The 18,166-nt window shown below is 47.1% G+C and overlaps 1 protein-coding gene across 2 annotated transcripts in view; it reads right to left on the bottom strand.

The window, feature by feature from the left end:
• Positions 1 to 11,326: 11,326 nt before the first annotated feature.
• Positions 11,327 to 18,166, bottom strand: part of wt1b (WT1 transcription factor b) — a 21,485-nt gene continuing 14,645 nt past the window's right edge. The window contains exons 4-9 of one of the 2 annotated variants that reach the window (XM_036979128.1): positions 15,105 to 15,182; positions 14,323 to 14,431; positions 13,988 to 14,135; positions 13,787 to 13,876; positions 13,437 to 13,520; positions 11,327 to 12,470 (exon numbers count right to left, since the gene is read on the bottom strand). In XM_036979128.1, the coding sequence (XP_036835023.1) occupies positions 12,349 to 12,470; positions 13,437 to 13,520; positions 13,787 to 13,876; positions 13,988 to 14,135; positions 14,323 to 14,431; positions 15,105 to 15,182 (631 nt within the window). In that variant the 3' untranslated portion in view covers positions 11,327 to 12,348. 2 annotated transcript variants of the gene reach the window in all.

Below are 18,166 nucleotides of genomic sequence, written 5' to 3'. Positions count from 1 at the left end.
AGAGGAGGAGAAAGGAGAGAAGACGAGATGAGAGAAGACGAGCTGAGAGGAGGGAAAAGGAAAGGAGAGAAGATGAGATGAGAGAAGATGAGATGAGAGAAGATGAGATGAGAGAAAGCAAGATGAGAAAGGAGAGAAGACGAGATGAGAGAATACGAGATGAGAGGAGGAGAAAGGAGAGGAGGAGAAAGGAGAGGAGGAGAAAGGAGAGAAGACGAGATGAGAGAAGAAGAGCTGAGAGGAGGGAAAAGGAAAGGAGAGAAGACGAGATGAGAGAAGATGAGATGAGAGAAGGCGAGATGAGAAAGGAGAGAAGACGAGATGAGAGAAGACGAGATGAGAGAAGATGAGCTGAGAGGAGGAGAAAGGAGAGAAGACGAGAGGAGGAGAAAGGAGAGGAGACGAGATGATAGAAGATGAGATGAGAGGAGGAGAATGGAGAGAAGAAGAGATGAGAGAAAGCGAGATGAGAGAGGACAAGATGAGAGGAGGAGAAAGGAGAGAAGACGAGATGAGAGAGGACAAGATGAGAGGAGGAGAAAGGAGAGAAGACGAGATGAGAGGAGGAGAAAGGAGAGGAGGAGAGAGGAGACGAGATGAGAGGAGACGAGATGAGAGGAGACGAGATGAGAGGAGACGAGATGAGAGAAGACAAGATGAGAAAGGAGAGAAAAGAGAGTGCCATGTATCAGAATGTAAAAGTGTGTGTGTGTGTGTGTGTGTGTGCACGTGTGTGTTTGTATGTGTGTGTGCGGTTGTGTGTGTCTGTGCGTGTTTGTTTGTGTGTGTGTGTGTGTGTGTGTGTGAGGTTGTGTGTGTCTGTGCGTGTTTGTTTGTGTGTGTATATGTATCTGTGCCCTCTCTCTAGGGACCATCCCATTGTTCCTTTTTTCTGCGACAGACTCAAGGTGTTTTCCTCTCCTGTCTTCCCTCCCCCCCTCATCTCTCCTCCATCTCTTCTCCCTGTGTGAGAATGTAACCCTCCCAGGCCGCATCTGAGCTCGGGCCCCCGAGGGCCCTACAGTCCCAATGCTCCAAACCCCAGCAGCCCCTCAGGTTCCCTACTCTACCATAGGGAATTCCAAGGGCCCCCCAGGCCTTCAGACTATGGAGCAGCAGCCCAGCACAGGGGAGCCAGCCCAGAGGGGGAAACGTGTCTGGGAATACAACTAATGCTTCAGTGAGCATGGAGACAGCTCTTGATGGTGCCTTCTGTTGGTGTAGCTCTGCATGTGTCTGGGCATAATCTGAAGGAGGGCATTTTGCATACACATATGCAGATGTAGGATCTTCATTTGTTTGCTACAACATTACATTTGTAATAATTCTGCAGCCACAGGAAATGTGCATTATTATGTGGATTATAATTAATGGACATTTGTGTACGTGTTGATATATTTTTCATAAGGGAAAAAAAAGTCTAATTCAAAATGGAAATTATAAACTTCAGAAGCCTTTTTAAACCTCAAATACACTAAAAGTTTTACAAAGGAAAGTTCTCCTGCAATAGGGTGATCAAATTAAGATCCTGTGTGTGTAGGAACACAGGTAGTTGTGCTCAGTAGGGGTCTAGCCTGCGAAGAACTCTGGTTCCCTGCTCTGCTCCTCAACCCACTCACATTCCAGTCGACTAGTTCAGTTCTATAACCTCTGATTTACACCAGGACCTGCTCTGCTCCTCAACCCACTCACATTCCAGTCAACTGGTTCAGTTCTATAACCTCTGATTTACACCAGGACCTGCTCTGCTCCTCAACCCACTCACATTCCAGTCAACTGGTTCAGTTCTATAACCTCTGATTTACACCAGGACCTGCTCTGCTCCTCAACCCACTCACATTCCAGTCAACTGGTTCAGTTCTATAACCTCTGATTTTCACCAGGACCTGCTCTGCTCCTCAGCCCACTAACATTCCAGTCGACTGGAGAATAGCTGGATCAATGGAAGAAGGTTTAAGTCCGTGTCTTTTACGGTGTGTGTGATCAGGGCCTTTTGACGGCACTAACCAAGATTTTGCCATGGAGCGTAGAAAAATGTTGCATTTTTAAAGCAAGGGCCATAGGGAGGAGAACAAATGTTACAGTTTTATAACACATTTCATGCAATTCTACACATTTTACCATGAATTATGCCATGCTACTTTGATATCTGAGTGAGAATGACTAACCAAATCAACGGGGCCCCCTGGAGGTCAGGGCCCCTGGGCACATCGGCTGTGGGGCACGTCGGCTATGGGCCCCGTCGCTATTCGGCCATGATTACTACAAGTTTAGATAGCTGGCTAGACCATCAAAAAATTGTGAGCTGATATGGCTAATTCAGTGACTGTCAGTGACTGACACAAGATAAAAACTGATAAACGATGCACAACCACAATTATAAATTGCACCTGGTGTAGTGTTACCTCTGCTCCCTGCAGTCAGTCTCCTGCTGGGGGTGTATTGGAGTGGGTAAAACTTGGTAAAACTCTAGAAACCTCTGTCTTCTTCTGATCTCTCCCTCCATACTGGTACCCCCACAGAGACAGACCAAAGAGAAGCACTGCTTAATCAGAGTACAGTGGGATTAGCAGAGAGAAAACCCCCAGGGATATCAACCCAGATCACACCAGCCCCGGCTTCAAATGACTGACCCATGACCTAGACATAGAAGGCTGCCATTATAATATTTCTAGTTTAGTTTGGCATGTATCCATGTTCATCTCAGAACTGATTCAGGCGGTGGAGTTGTGTAAAGAATGTGTGTGTGTGTGGGTGCCTGTGTACGTGCGTGTGTGTGTTTCTGTCTGCACCATGTGATCAGCCTGATGACCAGGTTTTAAGAGGTATTACAACTATAAACCAGTATATACACTGAGTATACAAAACATTATGAACACCTGCTCTTTCCATGACAGGTGAATCCAGATGAAAACTATGATCCCTTATTGACGTCCCCTGTTAAGTCCACTTCCATCAGTGTAGATGAAGGGGAGGAGACAGGTTAAAGAAGGATTGTTAAGTCTTGAGACATGGATAGTGTATGTGTGTTATTCAGAGGGTGACTGGGAAAGACAAATATTTAAGTGCCTTTGATCTGGGCATGGTAGTAGGTGCCAGGCACACTGGTTTGTAAAAGAACTGCAATGCTGCTGGGTTTTTCACGCTCAACAGTTTCCTGTGTGTATCAAGAATGGTCCACCACCCAAAGGACATCCAACCAACTTGACACAACTGTGGAAAGCATTAGAGTCAAAATGGGCCAGCATCCCTGTGGAACGCTTTTGACACCTTGTAGAGTCCATGCCCCGACAAATTCAGGCTCTTCTGAGGTCAAAAGCCCTCATCATTAACCCACACAGAGCCATACAGCAGCCCTCATCATTAACCCACACAGAGCCATACAGCAGCCCTCATCATTAACCCACAAAGAGCCATAGAGCAGCCCTCATCATTAACCCAGACAGAGCCATACAGCAGCACACATCATTAACCCACACAGAGCCATACAGCAGCCCTCATCATTAACCCACACAGAGCCATACAGCAGCCCTCATCATTAACCCACACAGAGTCATACAGCAGCCCTCATCATTAACCCACACAGAGCCATACAGCAGCCCACATCATTAACCCACACAGAGCCATACAGCAGCCCTCATCATTAACCCACACAGAGCCATACAGCAGCCCTCATCATTAACCCAGACAGAGCCATACAGCAGCCCTCATCATTAACCCACACAGAGCCATACAGCAGCCCTCATCATTAACCCACACAGAGCCATACAGCAGCCCTCATCATTAACCCACACAGAGTCATACAGCAGCCCTCATCATTAACCCACACAGAGCCATACAGCAGCCCACATCATTAACCCACACAGAGCCATACAGCAGCCCTCATCATTAACCCACACAGAGCCATACAGCAGCCCTCATCATTAACCCACAAAGAGCCATAGAGCAGCCCTCATCATTAACCCAGACAGAGCCATACAGCAGCACACATCATTAACCCACACAGAGCCATACAGCAGCCCTCATCATTAACCCACACAGAGCCATACAGCAGCCCTCATCATTAACCCACACAGAGTCATACAGCAGCCCTCATCATTAACCCACACAGAGCCATACAGCAGCCCACATCATTAACCCACACAGAGTCATACAGCAGCCCTCATCATTAACCCACACAGAGCCATAGAGCAGCCCACATCATTAACCCACACAGAGCCATACAGCAGCCCTCATCATTAACCCACACAGAGCCATACAGCAGCCCTCATCATTAACCCACACAGAGTCATACAGCAGCCCTCATCATTAACCCACACAGAGCCATACAGCATCCCTCGTTATTAACCCACACAGAGCCATACAGCAGCCCTCATCATTAACCCACACAGAGCCATACAGCAGCCCTCATCATTAACCCACACAGAGCCATACAGCAGCCCTCATCATTAACCCACACAGAGCCACACAGCAGCTAACATTGACTCATGTTTTATTAAGCTGCATGTTATAACAGGATCACTCCTCCTCTTATTGCCCTGCACACACACTGACACACAACTCCACCCACATCATGCATTACTTCACAGGGTCGAGCAAACTGCCTCTCTGCATCATGTGGTGTAGACACAGACACGCTATACACTCAAAGCCCCTCACAACTGGGGTGTATCAGTTCAGAATGGGATGGATCTGGACTAGGGAAGGTACTGGTCTGGTCACAACAGAGGGTAACATCAGCTTTAGCCCTCCTCCTTTTCATTCCACAATCTCAGATCAATCTGACACAGTAGAATTTGGCCCCTGATTCTCACTGACAGGCAGACACTGCCCTCATGTGGCAGGAGGGTGTAACATCAGAGCATTTTAATTTACTTGGGTGTCAGGAATGGGGATCACGGTGAACATACAGATCTAGGCCAGGTTTCAATCCGTGGAGCGTTGTGGAAAATGCGCCATTTAAAGGTATTTCCGATTGAGTCGACATGTGAAGCGTTCACCGTGAATGCGAACGTGGGAACAGATCGATATATTGGATAGAATCCCGGCCTTAGACCTTGATATATGTAGGCTTTTACATGTGTGGTGATGGGATCCAACCAATGGTGTTTATATATGGTGATGGGACCCAACCAATGGTGTTTATATGTGGTGATGGGACCCAACCAATGGTGTTTATATGTGGTGATGGGACCCAACCAATGGTGTTTATATGTGGTGATGGGACCCAACCAATGGTGTTTATATGTGGTGATGGGACCCACCCAATGGTGTTTATATGTGGTGATGGGACCCAACCAATGGTGTTTATATGTGGTGATGGGACCCAACCAATGGTGTTTATATGTGGTGATGGGACCCAACCAATGGTGTTTATATGTGGTGATGGGACCCAACCAATGGTGTTTATATGTGGTGATGGGACCCAACCAATGGTGTTTATATGTGGTGATGGGACCCAACCAATGGTGTTTATATGTGGTGATGGGACCCAACCAATGGTGTTTATATGTGGTGATGGGACCCAACCAATGGTGTTTATATGTGGTGATGGGACCCAACCAATGGTGTTTATATATGGTGATGGGACCCAACCAATGGTGTTTATATGTGGTGATGGGACCCAACCAATGGTGTTTATATGTGGTGATGGGACCCAACCAATGGTGTTCATATGTGGTGATGGGACCCAACCAATGGTGTTTATATGTGGTGATGGGACCCAACCAATGGTGTTTATATGTGGTGATGGGACCCACCAATGGTGTTTATATGTGGTGATGGGACCCAACCAATGGTGTTTATATGTGGTGATGGGACCCAACCAATGGTGTTTATATGTGGTGATGGGACCCAACCAATGGTGTTTATATGTGGTGATGGGACCCAACCAATGGTGTTTATATGTGGTGATGGGACCCAACCAATGGTGTTTATATGTGGTGATGGGACCCACCAATGGGTGCCGACAGAGATGGCCACCTCGCTTCGCGTTCCTAGGAAACTATGCAGTTTTTTGTTTTTTTTACGTGTTATTTCTTACATTAGTACCCCAGGTCATCTTAGGTTTCATTACATACAGTCGAGAAGAACTACTGAATATAAGAGCAGCGTCAACTCACCATCAGTACGACCATCAGTACGACCAAGAATATGACTTTCGCGAAGCGGATCCTGTGTTCTGCCTTTCACCCAGGACAACGGAATGGATCCCAGCCGGCGACCCAAAAACACGACTTCGTAAAAGAGGGAAACGTAGTGGTCTTCTGGTCAGACTCCGGAGACGGGCACATCGTGCACCACACCCCAGTATATTTCTCGCCAATGTCCAGTCTCTTGACAACAAGGTTGATGAAATCGGAGCAAGGGTAGCATTCCAGAGGGACATCAGAGACTGTAACGTTCTTTGCTTCACGGAAACATGGCTCACTGGAGAGATGCTATCGGAGTCGGTGTAGCCAGCTGGTTTCTCCACGCATCGCGCCGACAGAAACATGCCTTATGGCTAACGAGACGTGGTGTGGTCACAAAAGCATACAGGAACTCAAGTCCTTCTGTTCACCTGATTTAGAATTCCTCACAATCAAATGTCGACCGCATTATCTACCAAGGGAATTCTCTTCGATTATAATCACAGCCGTATATATTCCCCCCCAAGCAGACACAGCGATGGCTCTGAACAAACTTTATTTGACTCTTTGCAAACTGGAATCCATACATCCTGAGGCTGCATTCATTGTAGCTGGGGATTTTAACAAGGCTAATCTGAAAACAAGACTCCCTAAATTGTATCAGCATATCGATTGCGCAACCAGGGCTGGCAAAACCTTGGATCACTGCTATTCTAACTTCCGCGACGCATATAAGGCCCTGCCCCGCCCTACTTTCGGAAAAGCTGACCACGACTCCATTTTGTTGATCCCTGCCTACAGACAGAAACTAAAACAAGAAGCTCCCACGCTGAGGTCTGTTCAACGCTGGTCCGACCAATCTGATTCCACAATCCAAGACTGCTTCCATCACGTGGACTGGGATACGTTTCGTATTGCGTCAGACAACAACATTGACGAATACGCTGATTCGGTGTGCGAGTTCATTAGAACGTGCGTTGAAGATGTCGTTCCCATAGCAACGATTAAAACATTCCCAAACCAGAAACCGTGGATTGATGGCAGCATTCACGTGAAACTGAAAGCGCGAACCACTGCTTTTAATCAGGGCAAGGTGACCGGAAACATGACCGAATACAAACAGTGTAGCTATTCCCTCCGCAAGGCAATCAAACAAGCTAAGCGTCAGTATAGAGACAAAGTAGAATCTCAATTCAACGGCTCAGACACAAGAGGTATGTGGTCAATCACGGATTACAAAAAGAAAACCAGCCCCGTCACGGACCAGGATGTCTTGCTCCCAGGCAGACTAAATAACTTTTTTGCCCGCTTTGAGGACAATACAGTGCCACTGACACGGCCTGCAACGAAAACATGCAGCCTCTCCTTCACTGCAGCCGAGGTGAGTAAAACATTTAAACGTGTTAACCCTCGCAAGGCTGCAGGCCCAGACGTTATCCACAGCCGCGCCCTCAGAGCATGCGCAGACCAGCTGGCTGGTGTGTTTACGGACATATTCAATCAATCCCTATCCCAGTCTGCTGTTCCCACATGCTTCAAGAGGGCCACCATTGTTCCTGTTCCCAAGAATCTAAGGTAACTGAGCTAAACGACTACCGCCCCGTAGCACTCACTTCCGTCATCATGAAGTGCTTTGAGAGACTAGTCAAGGACCATATCACCTCCACCCTACCTGACACCCTAGACCCACTCCAATTTGCTTACCGCCAAAATAGGTCCACAGACGATGCAATCTCAACCACACTACACACTGCCCTAACCCATCTGGACAAGAGGAATACCTATGTGAGAATGCTGTTCATCAACTACAGCTCGGCATTTAACACCATAGTGCCCTCCAAGCTCGTCATCAAGCTCGAGACCCTGGGTCTCGACTCCGCCCTGTGCAACTGGGTACTGGACTTCCTGACGGGCCGCCCCCAGGTGGTGAGGGTAGGCAACAACATCTCCACCCCGCTGATCCTCAACACTGGGGCCCCACAAGGGTGCGTTCTGAGCCCTCTCCTGTACTCCCTGTTCACCCACAACTGCGTGGCCACGCACGCCTCCAACTCAATCATCAAGTTTGCGGACGACACAACAGTGGTAGGCTTGATTACCAGCAACGACAAGACGGCCTACAGGGAGGAGGTGAGGGCCCTCGGAGTGTGGTGTCAGGAAAATAACCTCACACTCAACGTCAACAAAACTAAGGAGATGATTGTGGACTTCAGGAAACAGCAGAGGGAACACCCCCCTATCCACATCGATGGAAAAGTAGTGGAGAGGGTAGCAAGTTTTAAGTTCCTCGGCATACACATCACAGACAAACTGAATTGGTCCACCCACACAGACAGCATCGTGAAGAAGGCGCAGCAGCGCCTCTTCAACCTCAGGAGGCTGAAGAAATTTGGCTTGTCACCAAAAGCACTCACAAACTTCTACAGATGCACAATCGAGAGCATCCTGGCGGGCTGTATCACCGCCTGGTACGGCAACTGCTCCGCCCACAACCGTAAGGCTCTCCAGAGGGTAGTGAGGTCTGCACAACGCATTACCGGGGGCAAACTACCTGCCCTCCAGGACACCTACACCACCCGATGTTACAGGAAGGCCATAAAGATCATCAAGGACAACAACCACCCGAGCCACTGCCTGTTCACCCCGCTATCATCCAGAAGGCGAGGTCAGTACAGGTGCATCAAAGCTGGGACCGAGAGACTGAAAAGCAGCTTCCATCTCAAGGCCATCAGACTGTTAAACAGCCACCACTAACATTGAGTGGCTGCTGCCAACACACTGACTCAACTCCAGCCACTTTAATAATGGGAATTGATGGGAAATGATGTAAAATATATCACTAGCCACTTTAAACAATGCTACCTAATATAATGTTTACATACCCTACATTATTCATCTCATATGTATACGTATATACTGTACTCTATATCATCTACTGCATCTTTATGTAATACATGTATCACTAGCCACTTTAACTATGCCACTTTGTTTACATACTAATCTCATATGTATATACTGTACTCGATACCATCTACTGTATCTTGCCTATGCCACTCTGTACCATCGCTCATTCAAATACAGTGCCTTGCGAAAGTATTCGGCCCCCTTGAACTTTGCGACATTTTGCCACATTTCAGGCTTCAAACATAAAGATATAAAACTGTATTTTTTTGTGAAGAATCAACAACAAGTGGGACACAATCATGAAGTGGAACGACATTTATTGGATATTTCAAACTTTTTTAACAAATCAAAAACTGAAAAATTGGGCGTGCAAAATGATTCAGCCCCTTTACTTTCAGTGCAGCAAACTCTCTCCAGAAGTTCAATGAGGATCTCTGAATGATCCAATGTTGACCTAAATGACTAATGATGATAAATACAATCCACCTGTGTGTAATCAAGTCTCCGTATAAATGCACCTGCACTGTGATAGTCTCAGAGGTCCGTTAAAAGCGCAGAGAGCATCATGAAGAACAAGGAACACCCCAGGCAGGTCCGAGATACTGTTGTGAAGAAGTTTAAAGCCGGATTTGGATACAAAAAGATTTCCCAAGCTTTAAACATCCCAAGGAGCACTGTGCAAGCGATAATATTGAAATGGAAGGAGTATCAGACCACTGCAAATCTACCAAGACCTGGCCGTCCCTCTAAACTTTCAGCTCATACAAGGAGAAGACTGATCAGAGATGCAGCCAAGAGGCCCATGATCACTCTGGATGAACTGCAGAGATCTACAGCTGAGGTGGGAGACTCTGTCCATAGGACAACAATCAGTCGTATATTGCACAAATCTGGCCTTTATGGAAGAGTGGCAAGAAGAAAGCCATTTCTTAAAGATATCCATAAAAAGTGTAGTTTAAAGTTTGCCACAAGCCACCTGGGAGACACACCAAACATGTGGAAGAAGGTGCTCTGGTCAGATGAAACCAAAATTGAACTTTTTGGCAACAATGCAAAACGTTATGTTTGGCGTAAAAGCAACACAGCTCATCAGCCTGAACACACCATCCCTACTGTCAAACATGGTGGTGGCAGCATCATGGTTTGGGCCTGCTTTTCTTCAGCAGGGACAGGGAAGATGGTTAAAATTGATGGGAAGATGGATGGAGCCAAATACAGGACCATTCTGGAAGAAAACCTGATGGAGTCTGCAAAAGACCTGAGACTGGGACGGAGATTTGTCTTCCAACAAGACAATGATCCAAAACATAAAGCAAAATCTACAATGGAATGGTAAAAAATAAACATATCCAGGTGTTAGAATGGCCAAGTCAAAGTCCAGACCTGAATCCAATTGAGAATCTGTGGAAAGAACTGAAAACTGCTGTTCACAAATGCTCTCCATCCAACCTCACTGAGCTCGAGCTGTTTTGCAAGGAGGAATGGGAAAAAAATTCTGTCTCTTGATGTGCAAAACTGATAGAGACATACCCCAAGCGACTTACAGCTGTAATCGCAGCAAAAGGTGGCGCTACAAAGTATTAACTTAAGGGGGCTGAATAATTTTGCCCGCCCAATTTTTCAGTTTTTGATTTGTTAAAAAAGTTTGAAATATCCAATAAATGTCGTTCCACTTCATGATTGTGTCCCACTTGTTGTTGATTCTTCACAAAAAAATACAGTTTTATATCTTTATGTTTGAAGCCTGAAATGTGGCAAAAGGTCGCAAAGTTCAAGGGGGCCGAATACTTTCGCAAGGCACTGTATCTTTATGTACATATTCTTTATCCCCTTACACTTGTGTGTATAAGACAGCAGTTTTGGAATTGTTAGTTAGATTACTTGTTGGTTATTTCTGCATTGTCGGAACTAGAAGCACAAGCATTTCGCTACACTCGCATTAACATCTGCTAACCATGTGTATGTGACAAATAAAATTTGATTTAATTTGATTTGGTGTTTATATGTGGTGGTGGGACTTAGCCAATGGTGTAGATGTCTCTCTAGAAGAAAGGGCGATATTGAAGTACATCCAGAGGAATGCATGTTTCTCTTCTAATTTATTGGGGTCCATATGTTCCTGGTTTTGGAGATGTGTGTGGGAGATTTAGGAGGGGGAGACCTGCACCTTGTCCGGGTCACGGAGGGGTTGTGTTATCTCAGTCTGAACCCCGTTGGCTCCTCCTAAGGGTAAGATGTCTTGATATGAAGTATGAGACAACACCACATACCAAAAAACGACACAACAACACTGACCAAAAGATCAACATTTAATACATTTGAACAGTACAAAAATACAAAACGACTGTTTAAAAAGGATAGCAAGGAGTCATATATACACAAAGGAAGTGACATTTTACACTGTAGGCACATAAAACACATGTACACATTTCCTCCAACAATCACAGTATCATTTTCTGTTTTACTCGTTGTCTCGTTGGACATAGAGTGACATTGTCTGTTTCCTAACTCCAGTTTACATGGTCTAGCTCCAGTACATACAGGTCTAGGATCTTAATTTGATATGCAGGAAATGTCAAACTTGTTTGAGGTTTTAAAAGGCTTCTGAAGTTTATAATTTCCAATTTGAAATTTCAGACTTGATTTTCCCTTACAAAAAATATATCAACCCCAACTTAAATGTCTATTAATTATAATCCACATAATAATTCCCATTTCTTGTTGCTGCCGTATTATTTTCTTGCTGTAGCAAACCGTGTCAAATTAAGATCCTACATCTGTAGTAAAACATTTATGGCAGAAAAATGAACATAAAGCCAGTGCAATTATAATACAACAACAAAATAATAACAACTGATGTTCTTCTCACCCAGACAGCAGATTCTTAATCATGTCTCAGGATGAAGCTGGTTGTGTACATAAGAAAAATATCAACTATTTGATTTATAACAATAAAAACAGGGAATCCTAGTACAGGGTTATCAGGGGTTGAAGCTACAGTAACCGTTGATATTCATTGGCTGATGTGACATAAATCTGAGGTGGCATTGATCTGTTCGTCTTCCATCCAAAGGGGTGCATGGTGAAACTATGTTCTTTAGTTGGAGCAATAGAGGCCATATTTGAGTTGTACTTTCCACTTATGGCACTCGGTGGGCTTAGGTCCAGTCATCATTGTTGCTCAGATGGCTATGCGTTTGGTACGGTCCAATCCAGTCTAGTCCAGTCCAAACCGGTTTAGTACTGGTCAGATGGCTATGCGTTTGGTACGGTCCAATCCAGTCTAGTCCAGTCCAAACCGGTTTAGTACTGGTCAGATGGCAGACTGTAATTTGATCAGGTTCCTCTGGTGCATGCTGTGGTGGCGAACTAACTCATCAGACCTGGCAAACTTCTTCTGACAGCTGGACCAGCGGCATGTAAAGGGCTTCTCACCTGAGAGGAGGAGAAGAGAGGAGAGGATAAGAGAGGAGAGGAGAGGAGGAGGAGGATAAGAGAGGAGAGAAGGAGAAGAGATGAGAGGAGAGGAGAGAGGAGAGGAGAGAAGGAGAAGAGAGGAGAGGAGATAAGAGAGGAGAGAAGGAGAAGAGAGGAGAGGAGAGAAGGAGAAGAGATGAGAGGAGAGAAGAGAGGAGAGGAGAGAAGGAGAAGAGAGGAGAGGAGAGAAGGAGAAGAGATGAGAGAAGAGAGGAGAGAAGGAGAAGAGAGGAGAGGAGAGAAGGAGAAGAGAGGAGAGGAGAGAAGAGAGGAGAGGAGAGAAGAGAGGGGTGAAGGAGAAGAAAGGAGGAGAAGAGCGGAGAAGAGGAGAGGATGGAGAGAGGAGTAGAATAGGGGAGAGGAAAAGAGAGGGGAAGAGAAGAGAAGAGAGGAGATGATGAAGAGAGGAGGAGAAGAGAGGAGAAGAGAGAGGAGGAGAAGAGAGGAGAGGAGGAAGAGAGGAGGAGAATATGGGAGAAAAGGAGAGGAGAGGAGAGGAGAGGAGAGGAGAGGAGAGGAGAGGAGAGGAGAGGAGAGGAGAGGAGAATATGGGAGAAAATGAGAAGAGAGGAGAGGAGAAGAAGAGAGGGGGAAACAAGAAGGGAGAAGAGAGGATTGTCAGTGGTGGCGATGATTTAGTGGTGAGCTGAGCAATAACAAAAAAATTGAATCTGTTATTTAAATCTACAATTAATAAAAGCTTCATAATTGTATACACTCATTAGCATGGTTACTAAGGTAATCATTAGGCCTACTGGCTATTTAATTAGTTGAATTTCATTAGGATCCACATTAGATGGAGCTACCACAGCAGCTACTCTTCCTGGGGTCCACATCATAGAAGCAGTGTAGTGACCAGGATAATTAACACAGTAGAAAAGCAGAGAAATAGGTAGAAAATAAAGGTATACGCACTTGTTTTACCTGTATGTGTCCGAGTGTGTGTCTTAAGATGGTCTGACCGTGAAAACTTTCTCTGACACGTCTCACACTGGAATGGTTTCACTCCTACACAGAGAGAGGTGGAGAAAGGGGGGGGGGGGGGGTTAAGAGTTTCTAAAGATTATTTTTAAACTCTAGGTAAAGAGAGAAGAGTTGGAGAGAGCGAGAGAGAGAGAGAGAGAGAGAGAGAGAGAGAGAGAGAGAGAGAGAGAGAAGCTGAGAGACAGAGAGAGAGAGAGAGAGAGAGAGAGAGAGAAGCTGAGAGACAGAGAGAGAGAGAGAGAGAGAGAGAGAGAGAGAGAGAGAGAAGCTGAGAGACAGAGAGTTCTGACCTGTGTGTCTGCGTTGGTGTCTCTTCAGTTGATCTGATCTGGAGAATCTCCGTCCACAGTCTGTGAAGTCACACTGATACGGCTTTTCTCCTGCAACCATAATCATCATCACCACCATCATCATCCTCATTATCACAACCACCAGGCCAGTGTAAAGCAAATGACTGTTGTCTGTATGTTGTCTATATGGGGTGTACTGACCCGTGTGTTTCCTGCCATGCATCTGCAGGTGGGAAAGTTTGAAGTATCTCTTATTGCAGCCGGGGTAGGCACACACAAACGGACGCTTCTCATTGGTCTCTGATGACCTCACCACAGACGGTGTGATACCAGGCACCCGCCTCACATCCTGAGAGAGAAAGAGAGAGAGCGAGAGAGAGAGAGAGATAAAGAGAGAGAGCGAGAGAGAGAGAGAGAGAGAGAGATAGAGAGAGAGAGGTAAAGAGAGAGAGAGAGAGAGAGAGAGAGAGTAGGTGAGAGAGTAGGTGAGTGTGTGTGTGCGCGTGCATGAGTGTTTATGCGTGTCGGACCCTGACCTGTAGTCCTCTGTAGAGGCCGTGTGTGTGGATGTGGTACTGGGCACTACAGCTGAGGACCACCGGAGGAGGGGGGGCCGTGGGGTCACTCTCATGTCCTGTCCCATGACTGTAAGGGCAGCAGAGGTGAGGCTGGGGTGAGCACAGTGCAGTACCATGACAACAAGATGCTACTCTAACAGTCAGTGATGTCACACTTCTTCCAGTTAATCCTGTTGGAGTGAGAGGGAGGGTGGTGGACAAGGGTCAGAGAGGGATGCTTCTATCTGTTATCCTCACACCTTCAGCCTGTCCTCTGTTCAGGGACATATCAGTTCCTACTCCTGTGTTGGTCTTGGTGAGGGGTTGTAAAAATGGGGAAGAGAGAGAAGTGAGAGAGAAAGAGGGAGAGACAGCGAGAGAAAGAGGGAGAGAAAGAGGGAGAGACAGGGAGAGAGCGAGAGAAAGAGGGAGAGACGGGGACAGAGAGAAAGAGGGAGAGAAAGAGAGGGACAGAGGCAGCAGCTGTGTATTCATTTCATTGTACTCTCATCCCCGTCTTTCTATCCCCCTGGGCAGCAGACCAAATCTTACCTCCCTCCTCCCATCCTTCTCTTCCTCCTCCTCCATTACCTCCCTGACTATGGTCAAGGCTCCACTAAATAAATATACTACAAGAAGCTAAACACACACATACACACATACACACACAACACACACATATACACACAACACACACAACACATACAACACACATTGATGGACCATGCAGATATAACTCCACAGTCCACCCAGTTTGGTACCTTTTGATGGTGGACAGTGTGTTAGCAGGGTTCCACGCTACACACTCCAGCTGAGAGGCCATCTGGTACAAGTTATCACTGAGGAAAACACACACAGACAGAAAGATTACAAGTTATCACTGAGGAAAACACACAGAAAGAAAGATTACAGGTTATCACTGAGGAAAACACACAGATAGAAAGATTACAGGTTATCACTGAGGAAAACACACACAGACAGAAAGATTACAGGTTATCACTGAGAAGAAAACACACACACAGAAAGATTACAGGTTATCACTGAAGAAAACACACACAGAAAGATGACAGATTATCACTGTAGAAAACACACACAGACAGAAAGATGACAGATTATCACTGTAGAAAACACACACAGACAGAAAGATTACAGGTTATCACTGAGGAAAACACACAGAAAGATTACAGTTTATCACTGAGGAAAACACACACAGACAGAAAGATTACAGGTTATCACTGAGGAAAACACCCAGACAGAAAGATTACAGGTTATCACTGAGAAAAACACACACAGACAGAAAGATTACAGGTTATCACTGAAGAAAACACACACAGAAAGATGACAGATTATCACTGTAGAAAACACACACAGACAGAAAGATTACAGGTTATCACTGAGGAAAACACACAGAAAGATTACAGTTTATCACTGAGGAAAACACACACAGACAGAAAGATTACAGCTCCACATTATTTACTGTATACACCATTGAAGCTAACAAAAGCTTTATCTCGGTTAACGCAGAACTAAAATCTAGCATAATGTGGTTTACTTAGTCAGTCCACGAGACATCAACACAAGCTATACTGATATGATTTGACTGACTGAAATCAGTTGAACAGAGAAGAGACAGAGGGGGTGCGTAATGGCTGGACAATTTGCTTTTACGGTCAGAAAACCCCTCCCTCCCTCCCCCCCTCCCTCCCTCCCTCCCTCCAACCCTCCCTTGTTTCTGGATAATGAAGACATGACAGTATGGGAAACCCCACATACTTCCTTCATGAACACATCCAGTCCTCAAAGAGCTCATTAGAAACCCTGGGCTGTGAAGCCATTAGTCACATTGGCAGATGATTACACTGGCTACACACACACACACACACACACACACACACACACACACACACACACACACACACACACACACACACACACACACACACACACACACACACAGAGAGTGAGAGAGAGACGTGATACACACCCACAGGCATTGAGGGTGAGTGTGACCGTGCCTAGTACATGGTGAACCAGTGCATGACATCACTCTGTCCTCACAGTATCATTACTGGAGGAGGAAGAGGAGGTGGAGTTGGAGTTGGAGGAGGAGGTGGAGGAGGAGGAGGAGGAAGTGGAGGAGGAGGTGGAGGAGGAGGTGGAGGAGGTGGAGGAGGAGGAGGACGAGGTGGAGGAGGATGAGGAGGAGGAGGTGGAGGAGGAGGTGGAGGTGGAGGAGGAGGAGGAGGACGAGGTGGAGGAGGATGAGGAGGAGGAGGTGGAGGAGGAGGTGGAGGTGGAGGTGGAGGAGGAGGAGGAGGAGACGGCAGAGGAGGAGGTGGAGGTGGAGGAGGAGGAGACGGCAGAGGAGGAGGAGGAGGTGGAGGTGGAGGTGGAGGTGGAGGTGGAGGAGGAGGAGACGGCCGAGGTGGAGGTGGAGGACGAGGAGGAGACGGCAGAGGAGGAGGAGGAGGTGGAGGAAGAGGTGGAGGTGGAGGTGGAGGAAGACGTGAGGGAGGAGGAAGAGACGGCGGAGGAGGAGGAGGTGGAGGAAGAGGAGGAGGAGGTGGAGGTGGAGGAGGAGGAGGCGGAGGAGACGGCAGGGGAGGAGGAGGAGGTGGAGGAGGAGGAGGAGGAGGAGGAGGTGGAGGTGGAGGAGGAGGAGGAGGAGACGGCGGAGGAGGAGGAGGAGGAGGTGGAAGAAGAGGTGGAGGTGGAGGTGGAAGAGGTGGAGGAGGAGGTGGAGGAGGAGGAGGAGGTGGAGGAGGAGGTGGCTGAGGAAGAGGTGGAGGAGGTGGAGGAGGAGGAGGTGGAGGACAGTGTACAATATCCTGTACATCAGTGGAGGCTAGTGAGGGGAGGAAGGTTGATAGTAATGGACATAATGGAGTGGATGGAATGGAATGAATGTTGCCATGTGTTTCATTCCATTCCAGCCATTGCTATGAGTCGTCCTCCCCTCACCAGCCTACACTGGTGTACAGAAAACATAAATGACCTGTGTGACATACCAGGGTCAGTTGTACTGTATGAGGCAGCACTGTTGGGAAGCAGGCTGATGATAAGTGTGTGGGTGTGTTAGTGTGGGGGGGTTGATCTGATGGTTCCTAGCTCTGGGATAGGAGACGAAAGTCCTGGCTATAGAGGGAGAAGGGACTCTTCTCTTCCTCTCTTATCAGAACCTGTTCCTGTAGTTTGAGTTCCTTCTGTTCCCCCTCTCCAAAAACAAACTGAGGTCAGCATTTGAAGAATCCTGGCTCAGTTTGCCTGCTGAGCTGTTTTGGGTTAAAGAAATCCCCCCATGTTACAGAAAAACGAATGGACTGACATGTGAGTCCCCTCTCCTCCCCTTCCACACACCACTTCACCTCTCCCTCTCCTCTCACTCTCCTCCCTCTCCTCTTCCTCTCCTCTCCCTCTCCTCCTCTCCCTCTCCTCTCCCTCTCCTCCCCTTCCACCCACCACTTTACCTCTCCCTCTCCCTCTCCTCTCACTCTCCTTCCTCTCCTCTTCCTCTCGTCTCCCTCTCCTCCTCTCCCTCTCCACCCCTTCCACCCACCACTTCACCTCTCTCCTCCTCTCCCTCTCCTCTTCCTCTCCTCTCCCTCCTCCCCTTCCAACCCACCACTTCACCTCTCTCCTCCTCTCCCTCTCCTCTCCCTCTCCTCTCCTCCTCTCCCTGTCCTCTCCTCTCCTCTCCTCTCCTTTCCTCCTCTCCTCTCCTCTCTTTTCCTCTCCTCTCCTCTCCTCTCCTCTCCTCTCCTCTCCTCTCCTCTCCTCTCCTTTCCTTTCCTTTCCTTTCCTCTCTTTTCCTCTCCTCTCCTCT

The sequence above is a fragment of the Oncorhynchus mykiss genome, chromosome 6, assembly GCF_013265735.2.
Source record: "Oncorhynchus mykiss isolate Arlee chromosome 6, USDA_OmykA_1.1, whole genome shotgun sequence".
In the NCBI taxonomy this organism is placed as follows: domain Eukaryota; kingdom Metazoa; phylum Chordata; class Actinopteri; order Salmoniformes; family Salmonidae; genus Oncorhynchus; species Oncorhynchus mykiss.
The sequence above is the reverse complement of the archived record's forward strand: the minus strand, read 5'-3'. Positions and strand labels throughout refer to the sequence as shown.